This window comes from Pseudopodoces humilis, chromosome 3, assembly GCF_049639895.1.
Source record: "Pseudopodoces humilis isolate 2021_Gansu_Grassland_sample_001 chromosome 3, ASM4963989v1, whole genome shotgun sequence".
Classification (NCBI taxonomy): Eukaryota; Metazoa; Chordata; class Aves; order Passeriformes; family Paridae; genus Pseudopodoces; species Pseudopodoces humilis.
In genome coordinates, this window is record NC_142202.1 from 7,312,110 (window position 1) to 7,333,903 (window position 21,794).

At 38.8% G+C, this 21,794-nt stretch overlaps 1 protein-coding gene across 4 annotated transcripts in view; it reads right to left on the minus strand.

Moving 5' to 3' along the window:
• The window catches only part of KIF16B (kinesin family member 16B), a 137,715-nt gene extending 116,213 nt beyond the window's left edge, over window positions 1-21,502 (minus strand). For 2 of the 4 annotated variants that reach the window (XM_005525425.3, XM_014254682.2), the window contains exons 1-4: window positions 21,419-21,502; window positions 7,320-7,389; window positions 6,207-6,320; window positions 2,174-2,290 (exon numbers count right to left, since the gene is read on the minus strand). In XM_005525425.3, coding sequence (XP_005525482.2) covers window positions 2,174-2,290; window positions 6,207-6,320; window positions 7,320-7,389; window positions 21,419-21,465 — 348 coding nt within the window. In that variant the 5' untranslated portion in view covers window positions 21,466-21,502. Of the gene's footprint in view, window positions 1-2,173; window positions 2,291-6,206; window positions 6,321-6,740; window positions 7,008-7,319; window positions 7,390-21,418 lie in introns of those variants that run through there. The other 2 variants (XM_014254683.2, XM_014254681.2) reach the window with 1 other exon arrangement.
• Between the last annotated feature and the right edge of the window lie 292 nt (window positions 21,503-21,794).

Genomic DNA, 21,794 nt, shown 5'->3' on the forward strand with positions numbered 1-21,794 from the left:
ATGTCACTTTTATAAATTTCTGAAATAGAAATCCACATCTAGGTCGTGAGATCTTTTCTGGTTACAAAAGCCTATTCTGTTTATGATATTGAGGTAAACACAAAGCTACTTATTGTGTGACAGCTAAAAGAAAAAGAGTTACAGCTAATTTACTCTCCTAAGCTAGAGGAGGTGCTCTAAAGAGCCCAATCTTACTACATTTCAGAAGAGGGATCTATCCAAAGGAGGGTAAGTGTTAATATTACCCTTTTCATTTCTACTGGGAGAAGACACAATACATTTCTTTTCCCAAGGATTAAAGAATGAAACCTGCAGAGTCTGCCTGGAAACATGCTTCATCAGGTCAGCCTTTCTAAACTGCTCCACTCCCAAAAGTTTAGCAGGTTCTCTCTGTCCTTGGACAGTCACAGAGGAAACTGTGAGAAACCACTCCCACCTCCTATCACACCTTCCTCTTCCTGTAGTGCTCAGTAGCACATAATACTTAAATTTACTGTATACTCTCATAAGGGTTTGATGAACTACTATCATGCCAAATTTCTGCTTCTCACTTGACAGCCTTCTCTAAGGACCTATTTTAGTCTTCTGACTCTTCAAAAGAGTTTTAAAAAGCACATATCTTCAGAAAAAGCTGACTACTAATTTTCTCAAAATCAGTATCTCTTTTTTTTTTTGTCTCAAGTTGGGCATAGAAAATCAGCAGTAACATTTCAAATTTTTTGCTTTGTTACTGAACAAAAATTACTGGGTTTTGTCCAAAACAACCGAGCATCACTTAAATAAACTTCTTCCAACTATTAATACCTTTCTGTAAAAGAAACAGTTTCCAAAACCTCTTACTAGAAAGTGTGATACATGGATGAGTTAATAGCATACAGACAGAAGCAGTATTAAAAAAAAAATCCATAAAAATCCATGCTCCTGCAACAGCATAACTTTAATCCATTGCCAAAAAAATATACACCTGCTCACTCAGTGTGGTACAAGAACTGGGCATTGTCTACCTCAAATCAAATTCTCCAAGGCTTTCAACATGGTTTCCCACAGCCTGCTGCTAAAGAAACTAACATGCTATGATCTAGACAAGGGGTCTGTGTGGTGGGTGAGAACTGGTTTACAGGCTGCACTCCAAGGGTGGTGGCAAATAGCTCCTTGTAAAACTGGAAACTTGCCACTAGTAGGGTCCCCAGGAATCAATAGTGGGCCCAATGCTGTTTAATTGATCATAAGTGATCTGAACAATGGGACCAAGTGTACCACAACACAGTCTGATGAAGACACCAAATTGAGTGGGGAAGTCAACACCTCAGAAGGGACAGCCATCCTGGAGGAAGACTGGGATAAGCTGGAATAATAAGTGAGCTAACAAGAACCGCATGAAGTTCAACAAACATAAGGTCTTGCACATGAGAGAACACAATACATGAGTGTAGCAAAGGCTGGGATCTATCTGGCTGAGGAGTAGCTCCATGGAAAGTGATTTGGGGGTCCTGTGGACAGCAAGCACAGTATGAGCTAACAAAGCCAAACATGAGCAAAGAAGGCCAAAAGGATGCTGGACTGCATCATAAAAAGGGTGTCATAACAACCAGGGCAGAGAAAAAAAAGTCATTATCCCACTCTACTCAGTACTTGTCAGGCCACACCTGGAACACTGCATTCAGTTTTGGTCCCTGCCATACAAAAACAACATGTGGACAGGCTGGAAAGGGTCCAGATAAGGGCCACAAGGATGACCAAAGAACTGAGAAGCTGCCATATGAGGAAAGGCAGAGAGAGCTGAACTTGTTCAGCCTTGAGAGTAAAAGACTCAGAGGAGACCTTATAACCATGTCCCAGTATTTAACAAGTGCCTGCCACAGGGAAGATGGAGACTCTTAGATACAAGGAGTCACATGCAAAAGACCAGTGGTAATAGATACAAATTACTCCTGCAGAGAAAAGGACTGGATACAAGAGGACCATTTTTCATGAGAACAACCAGCAATTGGAATAATTGGAATAATCCAGGGGAGTAGTGGATTCCCCAACAATTGAAAATTTTAAGATCCATCTTAACAGGATGCTGGGCCATCTTCTCTTGACCATGCTTTTGCCAAGGAAAGTTGGACCAGATGACCCCTGAGGGCCCTTCCAACCTGGTGTTCTATGGTTCTGTGAAAACACAACATACCGCATTTCCCATCATGGTATAGGACTTCCCAGATCCTGTCTGTCCATATGCAAAAACACAGGCGTTATAACCTTCGAAAGCAGATTTAAGCACATCCATACCAAGATTTTTGAAAACCTAAAATTAAAAAATAAATAAATGTTTAAGTCAACAGAAGCTTGGGGAAGAATATTGTCATCAGCCCAGTGTGGCAAACATTGAAGAATACCATAACCCAATGGCAAAACACACTGTTATTTTCTATAGGAGAAGAAATTAGTATTTCAAATAAAATGCAGTCTTATTACTGTATTTCGTTTACAGCACTGCAGTGGTTTTCTAGTTCTTTCTCTGTCACAGAATACTTGACATGTCAAATAACTACATTCTTTTCTAAAGCCCCAATTTCTTTCAGCAATCTCAGCTACTCCATTCACTTTTCATTATCGTTATTATCTACTCACTTCTTGTATCTTCACCAACTCTTCATATTCTACAAATAGAGTCCCCTCTCAAAAGGAAACATTTTGGTGATTCTGTCAGTTTCTTCCTTTGTCTTTTTGGAGGGTTTTGTTTGGTTGGTTTTGGTTTTTTGCTTTAATCAAGTGCAAGAACATGACCCATAACCTTCTCTGTATTTTCCCCCTAAGCGGCTTTCACGTAGCAATGCTTTTTAGGCTGGCAAACATGGAAACTTGTTTTTAATATGGTAAGTGACCCTCTTTCATCATTTAACCTCTTCTCTTTTACCCTCAACATGTAAAAACTAGTAATGATCGCTCGTCCACATCTCATAATATGAGACTCTTTTCTCACCTAATAAATTCAGCTCTCCCCACATACCTTCACCATCTTCCTCTACAATACTGGCTGGAACATCCCTCGCAGATTTGCCTGACCTTTCATCATCATTACCCCTCATTTCAATCCATACCCCTCACTGGGGAAGGAGTAACAGCTTGGTGCAGCATTTTTCCCAATTAAAATATTAATCTCTGTCTCACCATCTAGCCATGATTTTCAAAAATCTCATAGATGTTTCACATAGTTTGGTTACTTGTCTGCACTTTACGTGCTTTAAGTTCTCCAAGCCATTTTTAATAGTGAATGGCACATGCACAGTATAATCTCACAGCTTCTCCCTGGATGGAGTGCTGGGTAATTTCTTTAATCACTAATCTTCAAACATGCCTTTGGAATACTTCACTTGACCTTCCCTCAAGCAAAGGAGTTACAGTGTTGTAACCATTTATATTAATCAAAGAAGAGCATAAAGATCAGCCAAAGCTACTTTATTCCTTCCCCTATTTTTCTCTGTGTCCAAGTATTTACCTCACCAAGTCTTTATGCACTACTGTTTTGATGGAATTTTCCTTTTTTAAACATTTATGTATGTCTTGCATGTGGTTTGAGGTCGTACATAGGACAGGTAAGGTCAGCCTAGTCTGAACACAAAGGCTTAACACACAGTTTAGAAGAGAAGACTGTTAGGATGGGACACCAGTTTGTCACAAAAGGACAGTAAATATCAACATTCTATCTGTTTCTCAGTCAGGAATACAAACTGAGAAGCTTGATAGCAAATTGTCATCCCCACTCTAACTTTGGAATACTAAAGTTTTTTTTGCATCTACAAGGCACATTAATATGGTATGTAGTATTAGACAGATTTCCACTTCTTATTTTTCTGCCTTTCAAATGGAAAAATATAACAATTATGAACAAAGGGCACTAAGCAACTGCATTACCAACAATCAAGATCAATTTTATTCCCTGGCAAGATGAATGTGAAAAAGAGGCCCTTCTATGCCATTGGTGCAGTAAACTAGAATTTCTGCAGGAACTTGCTAAAAGCTTAACTACAAAGTCTTCCAATTAAATATGAAATTAATACAAGCAAAACAGTAGCTAGTGCAGCATACATCTAGGAACTGCATTCCTATAGTTTAAAAACTCCTTTCATTTTCAAAGTGCTGCACATAGTGTAATTAAAACAACACCTGAAAAACAGTATTTTTGTAGATGAGCAAGAGAAGTTCACATTCCTGCCAGCACAGATAAAGGAGGTGTCCAAGGCTGTGGAACACACTATAACAGCAAAATATTGAATACAGACATTGAAGCCATGTTTACCTATTACCATTATATCCTATCATTACTAATCCTATCATTACCCATTCATAAAACTCATAGCTTAAAAAAATTATTGCTCAAGGCTGCTGCAGCCACCACTATATGGGCATTTTAATTTATTTTTGTTTCTATAGAATCCTGACATGGGCAACTTATAGTAATCTTGCCTTTACCTGACCCACTCTGAAACAGGTAAATGGCATCAGAAGGAAAAACTTTGAAAAGGGAAACTTACCACTTATATGCAGAAACTGGACATCAGTATAGACTACAGGCTGGATATCTATTTGTATGCATTCAACTTTACTTTGCAAATGGTTGTTTTGACAATTATTAACTTCATTGTTTCACAGCAAATTTGGATTCTGGGAATAACCTGCACTGCAACAGCAAGAGCCTACTAACACCATGAATATCCTCCTGGGGTTCCTCTAATGTGGTCTTATCTAAACTACCTTTCCAAAAGTATCTAAAGGCAGGTATCTAGAAGATCCATTAATTAAATATCCATAAATTCAAGTCACAACTGGTGCATAAGAAGAAGCTTCATTTAGAATCAGAGCAGAAAAATACATGATCAAAGCTTCTTTAGTTAAAATTAAATAACTGACCCTGCATCCTCAATTTAAAGCATTGCTAAATTCTAGCAAAGCCATATGGCCTGAAACCTCTGCCTAAAACCATTTACTAGAATCTCAGGTTCAAATCATTGCTCTCAAATACATTACTACTTCAATTTGCTACAGTACTGAACTGATGGACAAATAAAATGAGTGTTTCCTAGTATTTCAAAAAACATAGCAAAAATATGTGTTACTTAAAAGAACATCATCAAGAAATAACAATCCAGTTTAAGAATATACATGATCAAAAGTTTGGATGAAACCCTAATATCTCACTGAAATAAAAGAAGTATTCAGAAAATACAAGGACATATCACTTACCCTGATGGTTAAATTAAAAATTCCAAGTCTAAATTCCCCATCAATTATAGCTATGATATATATAATGGCAAAACTTGTCATTCTCATAAATATTTTAAAATGGCTTCAGCTTACTGTTTCTTATGACTAGTTTTAATTGTGATGCTTTTTAGGATTAGCCACTCCAGCATCCCTGATTTCACAGATTCCTGAATAGAAGGGATACATCCTAAGAAGGTATGTACCCACCTGGCTTACAGGATATTCAGTAAACCATTGCATTATTTTAAGGGGAAAGAACTACTCTCACTTGAAGCTTACAGCATCAAAAACCAAAAGAGAATTCAGTAATCACAACTTACTTGAGATTCACTTAATAGATTTATTAGGGAATGAGAAAGAACAGATAAGTTAAAAGTTCACATGAAATGCAAGGTCATAGAGGGTCTATCTATTCATCTGAATAACGCCTATAGCTCCAAGTTTAATTTTCTGTTCTGACTATGCAGAAAGAAAAACTGCTTTGTCCTTTCCTAAAGTGAATACTCCAGGGAGGACGAAAAAAGAATCTTCAATATGTACCAAGACTTTTGGACCATGAAAGAAAAAAAAAATGCCACCAAAAAAATCCAGATAAGAATGTTTTTAAGTGAATTAAAGTTATATTCTTGTTTCTCAAAAGTGGTTTTTATTCTAAAAGTTTTTCAAAACCAATTTCAGTGCTTAGAGATGCTGTCTAACTTAACCTTACACAACACTAATCAGACAAAGAACTTGAAAGAAGGCATTCAGCCTGCTGTATTAGAAAATACACCACTTACATTACTATATAAGTTTAAAAATAAAGGAAAAAAAAACAAAATTCAAACTCTCAGGTACCTAGAAAATTTCTAAATTACAGAAGAAGCACTTTCAATGGAAAGAAGTTTCATGAAATGCTTTCAAGACAAAGAAAAGGGAAAGGAAAAAGATTAACTATTAACTTTCAGAAATCCTACCATTTCTTGACAAACAAAGCTGGGACTTTTACTGTCTGCTGAGAAATAGGAAAAATCATAAGTAAATGTTTTCGTTCTTTCTCGTCCTGTGTCTCCAGTAGCACCCTCCGGTATCTATTAAAAAAAAGAAAATAGAGCTGGTACAACACATCCTGATGAAGTAATTAAAAACATTTGACAATAAATAATCAGAAGGCAAATCTAACATAACGCCATACACATTTAGAAATATATAATGACAAGTAAGTCAGATTATGATTTCAACATTGACAAAATTAGGAGGACGTATGCCCTTCAGCAAGAAAGACAGCCACGTCATAAAGCAGCACAGCAGGAATTATCTGGATTTTAGCTTACTGCTTCTAACCCCACAGCACATTTTTGTCACAATACTTAGGTTCAGTTAAATGGGTCCATATATCTGTTATTATAATCAGAGATTATCTTACACATATAATTTATAGGAGCCAGAGAGACATTTGCACTGTGAACAGCATTTCAGTGCAGAGTCATAATTAAAAAGGTGTGACATACCTGCTGTTTAAGGCAATCATCATGTTCAAGACATGACAGCTGACACTGTACTTCAGCAATCCTCACCATGCTCCAAATCATTCTGAAGAAACTACACACTGAAACTCCTTTCCATATATTAGTCATGAGAAACTATCTTGCAAAAAAACAATTTGCTGCACAGGGCTTCTCTTGCTGAGAGAAATGTTAAAATATACCATCAAAAGGTTACAGCAAGTGATGGGTACTTTGGGTTTGGTTCATTCTCATGGGAATTTCAGGAGACTTCTAGAAATGAAATAAAGACTTAATTGCTATCAGAATCATCCCTCTATTCTATTGTTGGCTTTCATCTCCCAGCTAAGTAATGACCTGAGTGATAAACCTTGGAAGAAATGATAGAGCCTATCAAGTGGTCTTCAGAAAATCACAGTGTAGCAAGTTAACAGTGTAACCTGGTTTCCCCAAAGCATTACTTTAACACTCTATTTTAACAACTAGGGGTTATTGACCACACTGCAGCAAGCATCACAGTTTTGTCCAGTCATATTTTGCCAGCTATTGAGTTACAACATCCTTTTATAAATCGTATTTACTCACCTTTAAGTTTGTGATTGTTGTTTTATTTTTTTCCATTGAAATAATAAACTTTGCATTAAGATCCTTCTCCCTGAAAAAAAACAACAAAAAAACCCAGACTTGAGTATGTTTAATAAAACCTATCACAGTTATCCAGACTGATACTTCCACCCATCAGCCTGCCATAGTCAATTCTCAGATTAATTAATTTTTATTTTATTTTTTAATTCTTGTGTCCAATGTTTATTTACTTCTGTGGCATATATTTGAAATACTTGGGCTTGCCTCCAAATCCCTTCATCTAGAAACAGAGCAAAAGCTTGAGGAAATCTGCTTCAGAAATTTAACTCTGCAAGTCAATTAAGTGGTTTGTTCTTAATTGGAAGTACTCTGATCCAAAGCCCAGTTAAGTCAAATATGTGGCTCTAAGGAGGGGCAAAACAGAACACAACAAGCTAAGCCCCAACTTCTCACCAACATTCCAGTAGCAGCAGTTCCCATTTATCCATATGGTGACAGGGACTGAATGTTTAAACCACAGAACCCTAGTATTTTGAAACTCTCTTAGAAATCAGGTACCAAACGTGTTTTGAGTTCTGATGCATCATGGCAGTGAAGGAGAGAGTACTACCAACAAAGAATTACATAGGTTTGTGGCTTCCCAAATCACAAGTATTCCAGGAAGGAAAAAAATCCAGTTCCAAAAAAGTGTTTTCATGCACTCACATTTATTTCACAATTGTTTCTGACTGTTTTCAAAAATAAAAAAAAAAATTGAAAATTGTGAGCTTGGTGTCTAAACCCAGCATGTAACAACCTGCTTGCCACAGATGCAATTTCACTATTGTTAGTCATAAGAGCAATACAGGCTGCTCCTGAATGACAACCTTGAGCATGACACTGCCTGTGCTAATGAAAACATGCACATGGAAAAAAGAGCCACAAGGGAAAGATGTGCAGCACACAAAACCTCACTCTTCAAATGTTGACACACCTGTCCCATAATCATCTGCTAAGTCACCTGACAAACTGGTGTGCCTGACCAGTGCAGAGCAAAGCAGAGGGCTTTAAAGCAATAAAGTGCTGCTTCACCTCATCACACAATATCTCAGCAGCTACTGGATATTCACTTGCAGCAGCACAAAATGCAAAAGAGAAACTTTTTCCCAATAACAGGTCAACCGAGTTCAGGATTTTAGGGTTTTTCTTTCCATGGTGCACTAGATCACCCAACTCTGTTCATATTCAGTTTTCCAGCAGAAACAGTAAAGAAAAGCAAAACTCACTTTAAAATCTACATTAATGAATAAAGATTAGGCAAATAAATATACTTAATTAAATATCAACACATTAAGTTATTTTCTAAGCTAATAAAAGAGAAAATTGTAATAATTACAGCATTAATTATACAACTGAATTTAGATCTACCATGGAAAACTTTGAGGCATATCTTATGACTACTCCATCTAGATTTAAGATACTGAAACACCAAAATAGAGCTGCAGATAATAAACAGAGAAATGAAATGGTATTTTTTTGCAGGAAATAGATCTTGGCATTGCAGTATTGCAGCCTATGGATGGAGGCTCTGCCAGGATCCACAGGAACTACCTGCCCTACCTCATCCAGAGATGAGCTTCAGCCACTAACCAAAGATTCTGCCCCTGCAAATTCCAGCCTCCATCACAAAGCAATATAAAGGGACCAGCTGCCAGAACTGATTCACAATTAACGCTCTGATGATTTGAGAAATCCTGCTTCCCTCCTGAGCCAAATCTGCTCACACAGCAGTGCTCAGGGACAGCCTCCAAGATGTTCTCACTGCTCTTTCATACACCACGTGCAGTTCTGGAATCACAAGGGAAGTGAACTTAAAACCCGTGATCCTGTGACCCCTAACCAAATGAAAAAGTGATCATGCAGGCAAGTTTTTTGGCACAGATGCCAGAAAATACATCAGCCCAGTGCTGTAATTACCCCTCTACTGTTGCTCAAATCAGCTAGTCATCCAGCAATTAATTGCAAGGAGGAAAGAGGAATGCAGGAGAAAAAATGAGAAAAACTATTTCAGCTAATACTGACACTCCATTTTAATACAAAACAATGACAATGTTAGTACCAGATATGCTTAAAAGAACTAGTATCCTTCTCCTGTAATTGACTTGCTAGATGGATTATTTGTGCCAAGTTTTAATAATTTCCTCACAAGGGGAATATGGGTTGTGAAAAACTGCCCTAAACTGAAGATGATCTAGAAGCTGTATCAAAACATGGCAGGCCATGGAAGAATTCCAACAGAGATAGCTCTATGTCAAGCTTCTCCCTCTCCCTCCCGTACATTCCCCGCTTATTTTGAGAGCAAAGGCCAGAGCAGTTTTTGCATCTCCATGGGGATTTAGTTGAAACCATACTACAGACAGCCAAATATCAGCAGTGTCTCTAGATTTCAAGGAAAATTCCAAAGACCCCTGTTCATTAAGTCTCTTACCCACCCCAAAACTTCCTGAAGATTCTCCCACAGAAGGAAAAAGAGCATGAAAAGGTGAAAAAGTATTGTGACCTCAAATATAAATCAACAAAGGAAGCTTTAGAAAAAGCTTTATTAATGACCTGCAAAATCTGTTTTGTCTTTTTCAAAGTTCATTTTTAAGTTCCTTCCTTTAAGGTCCTTCAATGGAAAAGAGTGATTTTTTTATTATTATTAATCCACTCTGTACTATTCAGACATTAGAGCATTTATTATTAGCTTAACCCACTAAAAATTCATGATATTATGATTTCCTTTATGGGAATGTTTGTGATGACCTGTCAAACATGCCTCAGAAGAGAACAGAATTAAATGCATTTCATCCATGGGGTAGGGAAAAAGCTAAAAGCACAGGACAGAAAGTGCTAGTTTTCCCAAAGAGCATTTAAAAAGATCATTTCACCAAACCTGCAAGGCTGCACAGCAAAGGACACAGTCACTACCTGAACTGCCTGCAGAGTACCTGTTGAAATAGGTGGTCTGTCAAATATACTCTTGGAAATACATTTGACTGTAGAAATTACAGGAAGAGGTTTATACTGAAAAGCAGATGTGTGATTTTGTTTTTCAGCTACCCAAAAACACAATCTGAAAGTTCATAAAACAACTCATGCTCAATGGCTTTTCTTTTCAGCAAAGTTCCTTCTACTGGTTATGTTTGCATTTTAGGCACAATGTTAGTTATTTCCTTTTTTATCACTCTTCTTGTTCACTACCAAGGTCTATTTCCAGGATCACAAAGTGAAAGCATAGGATTTGCTTCATAACCAAAAGAATTCAAGGTAAATTTAACTGAAAAATAAGCACAGAGTGTGGCACAGAAAGAACCTTTCATTTTCTGGTACCTTGATAGTATAGTAACTGTGTATTTGCCCTGATGTCCCATCAAATTACACAGACCAAGAGGACTTTCCTTTGTCAGCAGTAACTCAAGAGAGGAACACAAATTCAGCTTTATGCTTTTAAAAACCAAGCAAAAACCCTCCTACACAAGAAATTCTTCATTACTTTCTGTAACTACAAGAAAAGCAAAGTTGCTGCAATACAAAGTATCACACAATTTTTCTTTCCTGTCAGAGGTTTTTGTTTGGTTTGTTTTTTGTTCTTTTTAACATCTTCAATGCTTACCAAATAATTCAGTAGAAAATACACTTTTTAAAAATGCAATTCAGTATCTAGGCACAGTTAAAAACTGGTAGTCTGTAAATAAAATATCTTCATCACTTTTTGTGGGGTTTTTTCCCATAAACATCAATAACAAGTACTTTGAATGTCATGCTGGCTGAGACTTAAAACCAGAACAAATCAAGCAATCTGACCTAGTCACACCATTCTGGAAATCCACTGTGGTTTGAGTTACTGGTACTACATGATTACACTGCATGAAAACCACAGCTGTCTCCACAGCAGAGCAATAGCACAGCATATCCTAAGCACCCTGAGACCATGAGAGAAAAAAGGTGAATGAATCTCTCTGGATGCTGATCTCCAAGTGATGCCATGGTGTTGACTGATATGGTTACAAGGCCATAATTAAATGGCTGAAGCCATCTTTACACGAACATGTTAAAGATAACACCTATACATTGTGCATCAAACAGTACAACCGCAGTCACAAGTCCTTCAGACTCAATTTGAAAGGAGTCCTCAGGCATCCAGTGACAGCTGATAAGGGTGGCAGCTTCCCCCTTGCTCAGGAGAGCTCTGGAGGCTTCTTGACAGCTGCCCAGTTTCTTTGACAGCACATCTTCATTATCTTCAAGACCTCTACTATGCTGTCAAACCTGGCTGACATTACCAGACAGATTCAAAAGCCCTAAATGAGCCCAGGCTGGCTGACAGATGAGCTGTGCCAGCTTCTTGAGCTTCACCTCACTTTCAGACAGACAAGAAAACAGAAGAAAAATCTCCTGGGGACTGAAATTAAAATAAACAGCTTTCTAATGAGCAGATTGCATTTGTCTCAGTAAGAAACAGAAACTCTGTATCTATTTGGTACTTTAAAAGAGAATTTTATCCTAAAGCAAGTTTTGTATGGGCACAGGGTTTTCTGATCAACAGAATCTTCATAATTTGCTGGGACAGATTTATGATGGTACCCCCATTCCCTTCTACTGGCTTAAAAAAAAAAAAAAAAAAAAGGTTAACTTTGAAAAGAATTAAAAGAGTCTGCTAGTCTCAGAACTTTCTCCACTGTGCAGCTGAAACCAGAACAATAAATCCAGTGACAGAGAATGCAGACACAAGGGAAATCTTGTATATGTCATGAAACAGAAATGATCTCTAAGTCTATTCTAGTACACACATATTGGTTCTTGTATGAAGGACAGCCTAGATTAAACTATTTTAGCCATAAGTATAAATTTTAACAGCAGCACTGAAAGCCAGCAATTTAATATACTGCAGTAAGGCTCCTAAAATATGAACACACAGGTGTCCTTGTGTTGTCTTCTGTCAAATGATATCCAGTGTTCTTGGGAAAACCATGCACACTCACAGTAACACAGATTGATCACAATATTAAATCATGTACCTGACCTGGATTTTAAATTTTTTTTAATAATATTTTAGGTAGCTCCACCTCCCAAGAACTCAGATCACAAATGGTAAGTGGCCACATATGCAAAATTTTAAATCATACACAATAGCTAACTTAAAGTTATTGTATCTACACACACCATGATCAATAATCTCCCAATAACCTGGAAAAGGTTTAATCTTCAATTAGAAGACTACCTCAACAGTAACTTTCCTGCTTTGCCTGCACACTGACCAGGTTCAGTAATGGTATTACCAGCGGGAACCACTCCTGCACAGCTGAAGTTTAAGAAAGCCACATGTGAATCCTCCTCTTACACATTTCTGACAGCAGCCTTTAAGAAAATGTAGCAAAAGCCCATCTTTGGCAAAAGCAACATAAAATATAATCTCAAAAAAACCTGTTTGATATGAATGACATTCGGGAATTCTCTTGTAACTATTATACCACTACAAAGGTTATCTAGGACTCCTGGATTTCAGTCCATGTGATACTTTGTGTACTTGTTTTTAATATCTTGTTTCTTCCAATTCGTTCTTTTAGCCCTACTATCCCAAGTCAAAGATAGTATTGTCTTAACCTCCTGTGTACAGCAAAACATGATTCAGAACTTCAGTTTCCCTGCAGTGCCCTCGTCTTTTGGGGTAGGAAGTCCTCAAATTAGAAACTCAGGGGGAAAAAATTGTGCCTGACTTCATGGCTCTTTTAGCTCCTCAAGTAATCCATAAGACTTTTCTTCTGTCATTTTTTTCCTTTTCTGAGACACACAGAAACATCTGGACTGAACAACAAATGAGTTCAGTTATCTGAGCACAAATATCTTTCCAATGTGTAAGTATACAGAAGAATTATGGGTGTACTCCAAGTTTCTGCATCTCACTATTGCTTTGTATTTACAATACAAACTCTTTGGAGAAGAGTCTTCATAAAACTAATATTTGAAGTGTCTGACTCTTCAACAATAAGAACTTCAGCCCATCAGCAATAAAGATGCTGAGTGCCATCTATGCACTCTTTCTGTTAAATAACTCTGAAAAACCCTCACTTAGTAAATAACCCTGGCTTTGTACTCATAGTCTCTGCGAAATAGAGTACTTTGCTCTTCAATCAGCTGTTCTCACCAACAATACCTGCCTTTCAGACACTCAGACTTCTAAGAGTCTTCAAGTCCAAGGGCTCAGTTAGGTTAGAAGAGCTGAGTTCTAATCCCATTTATTTCATAACTAGTCTTAATTTCAAATAAACAAAGCCTGAAAAACAAACAGACTCATCTCTCACTTCAATTTATCAGGAAAGCTACAATTCAGAGAGACTTATTCACCTTTTTTTCTTCTGGTCTCAGGGAATTGTCAATAAAAAACAGAAGTTAAAAAGATTTTTTTGTTTATCATTTCAGTGATGTAACATGCATAGGCAACCTGGCAACATGTTTGATAATACTAAAATAAAGGACTTGGAAAACACTATTCTAAAACTAGACTTTTAAGTTCAAAATGCTTAAGACTAGTAAGTTTTGGGGATTGCAAGCTGTAAATGAGGCCAGTCTAAATACGCTGCCCCACATGTGTCCATCCATGCTGCCACTGCGCTCCAGCCCTGCTGGCACTGGAAAGTCTTTGTTCTTCAATGCTATAGAGGGAGACAGTCAAAACAAGGTAACGATTGTGACAAATCTACACGCTTGAAAAACTTTCCAAGTATTTGCAGTAAAGCACTAAAGAGGACAGGAAAAAAAAGCACACGTAAGCAGAGGCTCTAAGTGGGCCATCCTGACTTCTGATGTCACAATCACTCCCAGCTATTAACTCTTCAGTCAGTGGGAATCCAGTATTTGGCTGAAACTCACTGGAGCTTCTCCTGCAGCAGACAAGGCCCCTCCAGGTCTGCTGCTCACCAACACAAGGATAAAGTTCTGCTCCTGGGGACTCTCCCTCCTGATCTGTCTTCTTAGATACATGAAAAGAGCAAGATCCAATTTTAAAGACTGCATACCCCATTTATTCTCACTTCTGTGTATAAAGCTGTGCAAAATCCACTGAAGAGGAGGTCTGAGATAGAATGGCAAGCACAGGAGCTACTTAACAGTCAACAGGTCTAGTCTCACCTTCCCATTGAAGTAAGATTTCCTCTAATTACTTTCTTAAAAGGTATTAGCTCTATCCAGCTGCCTGAGCTTTCATTCCCCTAAGGAGATTCTTACACAACCTGTACTATCTCACCAGCAGTAATTCCTTAGATACTATTTAAGCTGATCCATTATTAGCTTCATTCCACTACTTTGGAGATATTAAGAAGGAGCCATAACTAAGAATTTAATTTATCTTTTCAGCATTTAAGCCCTGAAAATATGTCTAGATTTGCATCTCCTAACCTATTCTGGTAGTCATAACACACAGAGTACACATATAGCTTGATACTCTTTGAATCAAGGACTCACATCATTTTTGTTGATCTTTTCCAATGTAATTCAGATAATAAGGTTCAAGAAACAGGATTTTGAGATAATAACACAGGGGCTTGCTGGGGGAAGCACCAACGACAGCTTCAGTGTTTGGCTCTGAAATGTATTTGCAAACAAGGATTACATTGAGAGTGCAGAACACCCCTTAAGTTCAAATCCATTGCTTCTAAGCAGAAAAACTTAAAAAAATAACCACCAAGAGAAAGGACACAGAAAAAAGAGGAAAACAAGTAATTAACATTCAAAGACTATGTACTTCAGCACAGGTGAGAAACCGTAGAGAAACAAACACCAGAGAATGCTGACATTCTCTAGTGCTAAGCCCCTGTTTCAGCTCCCTAAGTTCAGCTCCCTAACCCCTAAGTTCCAGCTCCCTTGAGCACTACTGACATTTGCTATTGTGGAAAAGCCTAAGGAGAGTCCAACAAGTTTCTCTAGAATATCCTGACCTGTGGTATCCAAATTCCCAGTCAACTCTCATCCTTGCTGATGGCTTCTTTATTTGATTTGAACTTCTTATTTTAGCAAAGGATACTCTCCTCAGACCCTGCTCCTTAACCCAGCTGTCCAGTACTGTGTTTTACCACCCCTTACCAAACACATGGTTATACCACCTTCACTTTATGTTCTTCAGAAGAGCAACTGTTCTGCTTTACACTTGCAATGTTCTCCTTAAACTCCTGAGTAAAATAACCTGGGTGGTTTTTTCCTCACTTCCCAACTGTTTCTTCCATTCCTACATAAACAGACCTGAATTATTAATCTACCACTATTTACTAGTCTTACACCAAAAAAAGTGCCTTGAAATGGATTGATTATAAGATTTCTGACAGCTCTTATATATGACAACCAAGACTTTTCTGTAAGACCACTAGGCTTTTTAATTTTATTTTCTAGTCCTTCAAGTCAATGCTCTGCTGTGAGCAAGTTGTTGCTTCTACTCCAGTTGCTTCAACAGCAGGTTCTCCAGCCCTTCCTAATTTTTTTAATCGTCTGTGTCAAGTTTTACATCTTGAACATGTGGCCACACAAAAATCATGTCATTTCACCTATAGGTAAAACACAGATCAGATTTCCCACTTTGTAATCCACAACTGAACAAGTACTAGGTAGTGATTATTAAGGAGAGATGACGTGGATGTTGTCAGGCTGATGTTCACTCCTCTGCTCCTCCCTGTAGTAGAGAACCTATCCTGAGAAGATTCATGACCATACTGTAGAATAGAAATCTTTGTTCGTTCCTTTTGAAGAAGTGAGAGATGGAAAGTAAAAGCATTTCTTGATATATCATACAAAACTAAGAACACCTTTTCTTTCAGACTTCAAGTGCTCTTAGTATCAAGTTTACATGATCCAGGAACTTGGATCAGTCTACACTGTTATGCACTGATCCAGTCCTAACAACAGAAGCAGCACACTGATGAAGGGACTTATATGTACAAATATGTACAGCTTGCTTACAGGTAGACAAATGTATTTACTTTGAAAAAAAGGAAAAATCTGCCAGAGGTTATTAAATATGTTCAAGGTTCTGAACACAACATATAGCAAGGTAAAAAAGCCACATTCAGAAGTTAGTTCATCTTGCCAACTCAGCATCAAAGTAAATTTTTCCTGGATTCAAACTCAACCACATATAAAGATGGATGCAAGACAGATACACATTCACCCCAAGCACACCAGAGCCTCACCATATGCTTAAGGATCTTTCAACTTCTTTTTATAGTAGAGAAATTGTACGTGATTATAAATCAAATTACAAGCACCACTTTTAAACTGAAAGTTCCAACAGTTACCACAGGAAATAGCAAACTCAGCTTGCAGATAAATGGCTTATCCTCATCAGTACAGTAGTTCAGAAAGTGACAGTATTGCAACATTTGGCCATATTTAAGCTTTGACTTATGTATCTGAGATCACTCTGGACACCTCTTAAGAGCAACAACCAGCAATCAGTGTTAGGAAACAGATGCAGTAAAAATTTCCCCATGTACTTCAGAGACAGATATGATACTCAGCTATGACTGTCCTTCCTTCTAATCACTCCATTCTTCCTCATTCCACCTGTGATACAATGATGTTATATACATTTTGTCAAAACACTCTCTCTTTATAAGCTCATGAAAATTAAAAATGTATGCAGTAACTTGAAAATGAAAAATACACAGTAATTCATACTTTAAACTTGTAATTTATGAGACATCAATTCATTTCCTCTTCCCTGCATTGACAATCTTATAACACATTTTCCATGCATGTTTTTTGCTTCTATTCTCAATTCTAAAGCATGGATATTTAATTATAAATTTCATACTCCCAGTAAGTTCCTACCTAAATCACTTGTAAACATTTAGAATGGAAATTAAGAATTCAGCTGGCTCTTCACTGTTTGCCTGTTTATTTCTTTTTCCTGCTACAAAAACACTCCAGTCATAAGTTCCTTGTAAAACAAAACAGCTTCCTTTATATCTCTGTCTTTACATTGCTCTATTAACTTGAACTGTTGAAAAGTCTGCTATTGATACTACAGCCTGGATTGTGCAAGCAGATATTTATAAAGTAAGACACTGGTCGTAAATTTCCCACGGTACTCTGCCTGCAGCTCTACACGCAGAGGAGTTGCTTAGACTTACAGGCATAACCAATAAGTTATCCAAGAGGGACAACCTTACACCTAATGAATAATCACACAGACAGTATTTGTGGATTAAAGTATCAGATCTTATCCCAAACAAATCCCAGAGTCACACAAAAGCTTTCTCTAAGCAATAGAACATATTTTCTCTGTCTCCCCACTATCAAATAGAAAAGCTTTTAATCTTCATGCCGTAATTGTGAATGGCTGCATAACCACATAGAGCACTACAGTGTCTGGCAGGCACTTCTGCCATCCCCATTGGTCACTTCTGTTTGGAGAGCAAATCCAAGGAGTCTGTGCATGCAGGAGAAAAAACTCTGATCATTTAAACATGAAATTAAATTAGAATTTCTATTTCATTATATTGGGAGTAAGAAGAGAGCCATGAAAAAGTCTAGGCAACTCATTCAAATGAGTATCTAAAAATGCTGAGAGCACTAGGGAAGCACAGAGAGGAATTTACTGCAGTGCAGCCCCATGTGCATCTTTGAACATCTGAGTGCAGACCCCTGTCCATCTCTGCAGGTAAGGACAGTATGTTTAGTTTGTTCAGCCAGTTAAATACAATAATTAGTTTATGCAAATACAAGAAACAGATGAAAAGGGTTAAAAATCTGAAAAAGCTGGCATCCCTCTGTTACTTCATGAGTTAAAAGCCAAACAGAACAGAGCTATCAGGTGTAAGAAATTGAGAGCTATTTACTTTATGTAAACTAAAAATATGACATGAAATGGAAGTAAGAAAATACTACTCATTCTTTCTTCTTTAAAGACTTTGAACAGAGGAACATTAAGTGGTGCATTTATTTGAACTGTGCAGATGCTATGCATAACACAAACAGAAAGCCAGAATTAGGTGGGGCTTATCAGAATCCCAGATATCACACTATGCAGAAGACAGCGACTAGTCACCCAATGTCACTTGTTCATAATGTGAACAAACAGTGGCTCAAATCTGATGACACTTCTCAACAATCCCATCTCAAGAATGTTTCTGGTGACTGTACTGGAAAATGAACCTTAGAAATGATGGTGTCCAAATCCATTACCTTGCCAAAGCAAAATACATCAAACACCCAAGCTCACTTCCCTGCCAATTTCCCTCTGATGACAAAAACCAAGGCTTCAGCCAGCTGGCAGGTTTTTTGCTGCCTTTAGAGAAGCTTACAGCTATAAGCATAGACTTAAAGGCTGTCATGGCAATTCAGTGTTGAATGAGGGAAACCAAATGACAGATGGGAGACCCACCAAGTAACTGAACTTTCTAAGCTCATGCTACAACTGGTTTCAAAGCAGTAACTGTAAAGCCATTAGACATACATTTATTACATTATGCAGAGATAGAGTCAAAATATCTCAATGTAACATCTGTGTAACACAATTTGGGATGTTACTCCGAGAAGAATGGTTAAGGACTTTAACACCGCCACTGAATTTTTTCCAGGTCAAGTCAGAGAAAATGAAGACTAAAAATAAATCACAGAAGAAGAAGAAAAAAAATTGTTAGCTAAGCAATGGAACAGTAAGTAATCCTTAAACAACCCTCTCCCCATCATGTTTCATTCCAAAATCCATGTTCATGACTTATTACACAATTAGCAGTGCTATGACACCACACTGTGCAACTGCTCCATAATGAAGGATTCTTCCTATACCCATTCATCAACTGTGTCTTCTCTAATTAAAAATGACTCATGAAGTAAGCTGCATTATACTATTAAACTTCAAACAAACCAAAGCAAACTTAACTAAATTAAATTTAACTCCATACATACATACAGTATCATGTTAAGGATTTTGAAATTAAGTGCTGAAGAATGAACACCTGGTTGTAAAGTTCCTTTGAATGGGCAGAAAGGCTCTTCCTCTGTAAAATTCTCCAGGGACCCAAAAAGGCAAAGGGAGCACAGCTGAGAGAAGACACATGCAAGGGAACACTTGCCAAGGTGCCCCTGCCTTGGCAGGAGGGCTAGACCAGATGATCTCCAGGGACCACTTCCAACTCCAACAATTCTGAGAAACCACTCAGAAAAATATGATTACTGCTCCTAGCTTACAGTTCACCATGCCTTTCCTATTGCAACAGGAAAAGCTATTGGATCCTCTTAGGCTTAGGATCTCAGTTTTACAAAACACAGCATGAGTCCAGCAGTGACAGATAGAGAAGGAACACCAGTGACCCCAGTGCTGGGTCCCATACCAAACACCAACTGTGCCTCTGGAAAAAATCAGTACTTAAAAGCAACATTCCAGGGCACTAAATCCAGCTTCCTTGTAATGTTTCATAAACTTCTAACATCATCCCATAAACTCCAAGGTTTTAGCAACTTAAACTGGCAGGCTCTTCACAGTTTGCATGGACAGACACCAGTTTTCAGAGAAAGCCAGGATATTGCCACACAGCTGTGACAAAGACCATTTTCTTAGCTGGCCCCTTGGACTACACCAGGCCTCTGTCTGCCCTGTTCTTAGGTTTGCCCCCTTCCATTGTATCACAAACCATTTTCATCATCTTCTTGGTATGCTCAGATCCAGCCCTATCCAAATTATCCTCCCACAAATGCAATAGAAACACCAGGTCCAGAGTCTTTGTCTGATATGCCTTTACCACAACACTTGCAAACATCCACTCACAGGTTACTGTGTTACCACTGCCTGTCACAACCACCAGTCCTCTCTTCTGCCATGTGCTTTCCATTTCTGTGTCTCTTTTGTCTCTTAGCAGATCATAGGTACAGTCCTGCAAAACTTCTCCATGCTACCAAAACATTGCACATAACAAGTCTTATTAATACCCTGAAGACCTATGCTAACTGTTGCCAGAGATTCTTAAAGGAAAAGTGGAGTGTATATATAGAATAATTTTTAAATTTTTTAAGAACTTGACTTGAGGGAGAGGGCAGGGGGAAACAAGTGGGTGTGACAATATGATTCACCAACCCAGACCTCCAACCACACACCTCCATCCACCTAATTTATTCAAAACCAACCTGCAATATTTTCCCTTTCCTACCTTCATCAGCTCTATTTTCGTAAGATTTGTCACTTCCTTACTGAAAACAACAAGACATTGAGCAGGTTTCAGAATGTGGCAAATTGTGTGTTTTAAACACCTGAATCAGATCAAGTGAGAGGAACAGTGGGAATCTGATGGGCTGCCTGTGCTCTAAGCCACTTTTCTTTTGAACTGGCTACATCACTTCAGAACAAGGGAAGAGGAAGAGCACTGGCAGTAGAATCAGATGGGTTTCCACATATGGTTCTTAAATTAGACCATTAACTCTATCGTGCATATTAGGCACATATTACATGACAGAAAACGGTGTTTATTTCCCAGACACATCTCAGGAAGAGGATGATGAACTCCTGTCCATACAGTAAATGCCGCAGACTGTCTGATCTATATATATACACCTATAAATATATATATATATATATATATATATAGGGGGAGAGAGAGAGAGATACATATTTTGAGCATAAGCTGATAACCTTTAACCATAATGGCTCCAAATGAACTAGACAACAATCTCTCTCTCTCAAGCAGGTAGAAAAGGCTGCTGTTTCCAGATAAAGTAGGTTTCTTTCACGTTTTAGAAGCCTGACTATACATCCTTGGCAGGTCCCTCCTCTTAGAGAGTTTTGTATCTTCATCAGAGTAACTTTTCCGTCATTACAGAAGGACCAAAGCAATGCTTCAGACCATGACAGACTGAACTTCCCAGGCAAAGACCCGCTCCTCTCCGCTTCACCCGGGAACCACTTCCCAACTTCCCGGGGAGGAGAAGCGCTCCCAGCAGTCGCTCCTGCTGGGCAGAGAGGCTCAGCCGAGCGCCGGGAGCCCCTGAATTCCCGGGCTGTCACAGCCCGCAGAGCCGGGACACGGCGTTCCTCGCACCCCTGGTGAGCGACACCGGCTCCGGAGCGGAGAAGACCGGGACGGCCCCTCACTCACCTGCGGTTCATTGGCCGCACTCGCACGGCCACCTTCACGGAGGCCATGGCTCATCCCCGCCGGGCCGAGCTGTCCCCCGCCACCTCCCCGCGCCCCGCCCGCCGCCGGGACCCAGCGAGGCCACCCCCAGCCTAGGCCGTGTCGCTGTGGTGACCGCCAGCCTGCCCCAGCGGCGCTACGGCGGCCGCGCAAGGACACAACGCCCCTCGCCGCTCGTCTGCCCGGCCGCGCTGCAGGGCTGAGGGAGGAGGAGGAGGCGGAGGAGCAGACACGGAGGAGGAGGAGGAGGAGAAGGAGGAGGAAGGCCGGGAAGAGGAGCTCTGAGAGGAGGGGTAGATACTGTGGATGGTCGTATGAGAATTTCTCCATAGAAATT